Consider the following 3,982-nt stretch of genomic DNA (forward strand, 5'->3'; position numbering starts at 1 on the left):
GTGAGAGTTGTGGCACAAGTGTTTGCGATGACATCTAGGTACGCACCTCGTGATGTTATGAATTTTGCATAATTACTTGTCGATAATGATCCATGATTGTAATGATGATATAGGTCGAAGCGTATGAAACAGAAGAAATGGCTATAGACAACTTACGCAAATTAGATGATGGGAACGAGGTATGGAACAAATCTTTATAATGTATTACATATACTGCTCTATAAGATTTGTGTCTTCACTAGACTTTGTTTTATTTCACAGGAAATTTTAATGGGCTCTAATACAAATGAATGCAATACTAAGGATGATCAATGTAATATGCAGATATTAACATTGGAACATAACACTGACATTCGGCTGGTTGAGAGTAGTTCCATGGATGTGGAAGCTAGAAAGGTGAAAACATTGCTACAATATATGATGACATACGTGAATATAAAATCTGACTTGATATCTTTGTTTTGTAGAAACTGGAATTTCATATGGAAGGTGTAAACTTAGCAAGACCAGATAAGGCCAAGCCTAAAGGAAGAACAATCAAAAGTAGTGAGCAACAAGTTTTAAAATTGGGTGTGAAAGGAGCTAAGAAGATGAGCAGGAAATGCCAGAAATGTGGCATAGCTGATGGTCACAACAGTCGTACATGTTTAACTGTCAAGGATAATAGGGTTCGATTGGCTAACCTATCTGGACGTAAGCGAGGACGGCCTCCTGGTTCAAGGAACAAAATCATAGCTGCAGCCCCGCAATGGAATGAGACATCAACGTCGAAAAAACGAACGGTGGATGTCGGAGATGATGATTCATCTGGTAGAGAGTAGAAGACCATAAGATACAAATATTTCCTTGTGTAAATGTGATTCCTGTGTTCATTTGACAACTTCCAGAAAGTATCATAAATATACTTGCAAACTGGCATAAACGTATGTGTAATGTGTCATAAGCTTTAACAGTTATGCAGCAAACTGCCTGTACATAGACTTAGCATACATGTATGTGAAAAAATGCATAACTCTGTGTTGTGTAATGCATAAGATGGTTAGCCTGTGAACCATGACTGTACAAAAAATGACCCTGTTTGCAGTATATAACTCTGATAATGTATATAATAATGTATTGGCATATAATGATGACTATTGTATCATAAGTGTATGGACAAACATGCATAAGACTGGCAATAATTATATCGTAAACTTCGGACAAAAAGCATGCATACTTCGAGGTTATTGACATAACAATAGTGTACAGGAACCTGGCAGAATCAAATGCAAGAAACACACATTACTATCAAACACAGTTTGGTACAGCATTCGAGTTTAGAAGTTAGCTGATCCCCAAAGTTGTCATTGACATAAACTAAGAAACGTCTACGGACTTTGCCCATAATATACACACATGACTGATCTGAAGTTTAGGGAACCATTGTATACAAAATTTATTACATGACCAAACTAAACTACATCCTTTAGACCTTGAATCTTTGGATGTCTTGGAGCAGCGATAATGCTTTGTTCTTCGGGTGGAATGTGATATAATGCAGTGCAAGAGACCGTATCTCACTGGTGTTGCCCTGCAATACAAAAACACTGAGTTAGTTATACCTCTGTTCCATATGTTGCCTTGTGCCAACTATAGAATTAACTGGTAAATTTGTACGTACTGCTTCTATGTCTGACCGCAAAGATCCTTCGTCGCATTGATAAAATAGAATGTAACCCATGACATAAAACCCACAGTCATTGGATCCAGCTGCCATGTTAGGACAATTTGGGCACAAGTCAAATGTGAAGTTACCAAACTTGGGAAAGCATGTACTGGGCCGTACATGTTGTATTGCTTTGTTTAATCTGCTCATAATAACCTTAGCCCATGGTAACTTTCTGCCACCTGAGCCCAAATGTGCAAAATGATAGTCCTTCCATGTAGTTCCACCAAGTGTTGGTCCATATGGGTTGGAATCTAAAATATGAATGCACTTCTTGACCTTGTTGACAACATACAATGTCCAATGCCCCCTACTTACCATGGGGACCATGATCTGACCGTGTAAAAAAAGCATAAAATTAACAGGGTAACTTACAAAAGCATAACAATGTGATATGTTCCATTTAAAAGGAATTATGTTTGGATTATGAAATACGATTGTTACCGCTTTGCATTGGTCCAATTCATCTGTCTCAGGCAATGAATTGTCTAGAAGTGTGTGGAGTACAAATTCATCAAAAGGTTGAGGGTTGCGACTGTGTCGTTCCTGTTCCTCAAAGTTGAGTAGTGACTGCAATAAACGATATAAATGGAGTGAGTGTACTTGGGTTCATCTAATTTGTATATGAAAATGGTGTATGTAAGTTACGATAGTTTACCCCAACATTAACATCAAGAACCAAACTGTTCGAACTCATGGAAGTCTGCTGATTTTTTGCATCATCAATAACACATTGGATGAAACACTGCATGAATACATTGTCGAGACACTTCCCATCGGCAAAAGATTCATATATGTCAGAACATGTCGCTGAATATTCACCATAATCTATTATGGTCCTGGAGAATTTTTTATATCAATTAGAGAGGTCGCGTAAATCTACCAGCATATAAACAGATTTAGATTTAGTATGAACTTCATACCTGCCGGTGTCAGATTGCAGACCACACAAATATTCGCGTAGAGCTAACACAGTTTGCATCTCCGAATCAAGAGAAGCCTGGCCAACCTGTGGAGTGTTTGTAGCTGGATCGGTTTCAACATAAACCTAAAAATATATATGAAAATATACATAAAACTCTGTGAACAATTTTGATAACTATAAAGAAAATGAAAATTACTGAGCTGACATAAAGTGGAATATACGTATGTGGAATGAAGTGTCATAAACTGGCATAAAATTAATGAGCTGACATTACTGACACAGATCAAGAGACAGAAATATTCTTGCAAACTGCATAAATGTATGTGTAATTTATCATAGGCAGCTAACAGTTATGTAAAAACTGCATGCACATCTACTTAGCATACATGTATGTGTAAATATGCATAACACTGATTTGTATGATGCATAACCTATTTAGACTGTGAAGCATGGCTGTACGAAATCTGTGAACAGTTGAAAACTACAAAGAAAATGTAAATTACTGAGCTGACATGTTCAGATGGAGTCTGATCAAAGCATGGACCACTGTCAGGCAAGTCTGTTTCTGCCGCTTGTTGTACGCCGCCAGTAGATTAACAATGATGGTATAAATGGATTACAAATTTAGTAAACTGCTAATGAGAATATAGAAAAACCACGAGGGGTTTAGTCATACCTTGATTTGCGGAGTCGCATCAAATATCGGCGCGTCAGGATCCATGTGTGGTGTTGCTTTAGGAGTGACGTTTGTATTGGTCGGCATGTTCTTGCCACCGTCACCATGTTTACCCTGAAAAAATTGTAATGGTTATATGCTATTTACATAAAACGATGAATACAACCCTATAATGAAAAAATACAATTAATAAGAAAAACATTACCACTGAGGTTGTAGGTGTTTTGTTCTGTTTCGTTATATTTGTATGAACCAGTGGATCAATATCAGCTTCATCGGGGCAACTTTCTAATAGTACACGAATATGTTGTTGCCTTAACAGTAATTCATGTACCTGTGTGTCTGTAAACTGCGTATCCTGCTGAGAAACTGGAGTAGACATATCGGGTACAGTTGGGGGGCCGGACACGTACATCCTTCTGTACGTGTCATGTAAACAAAGAAAACATTGTTTAAAATAATGGCATCAAAACGATATCGATAAATGATTGCATAACTTTTTTATATTGACGTAAATACATTAAACTGACTAACCAGCTGTCTGGGGAAGAATATCATCTGATTTTGATGTGGTTTTCTGCACATCATAAGCATCTTCGTTGTCACCCGCCTCGGCACGGAGGACCTCATCAATTAACTCGCCAAAAACATCAGATAGATTGTATTGTTTCTCAAC

At 37.4% G+C, this 3,982-nt stretch overlaps 1 protein-coding gene across 1 annotated transcript; it reads right to left on the bottom strand.

Moving 5' to 3' along the window:
- Positions 1–1,465: 1,465 nt before the first annotated feature.
- Positions 1,466–3,982, bottom strand: LOC103649114 (uncharacterized). The gene is made up of 8 exons (XM_020548994.1): positions 3,841–3,982; positions 3,641–3,725; positions 3,307–3,420; positions 2,629–2,753; positions 2,364–2,544; positions 2,150–2,275; positions 2,024–2,038; positions 1,466–1,570 (listed from the first exon to the last, which is right to left on the bottom strand). Exons 2-8 carry the CDS (start codon positions 3,719–3,721, stop codon positions 1,466–1,468), a joined length of 747 nt encoding a protein of 248 aa, XP_020404583.1. The 5' UTR covers positions 3,722–3,725; positions 3,841–3,982.

The sequence above is a fragment of the Zea mays genome, chromosome 2 (genome assembly GCF_902167145.1).
Source record: "Zea mays cultivar B73 chromosome 2, Zm-B73-REFERENCE-NAM-5.0, whole genome shotgun sequence".
NCBI lineage: Eukaryota > Viridiplantae > Streptophyta > Magnoliopsida > Poales > Poaceae > Zea > Zea mays.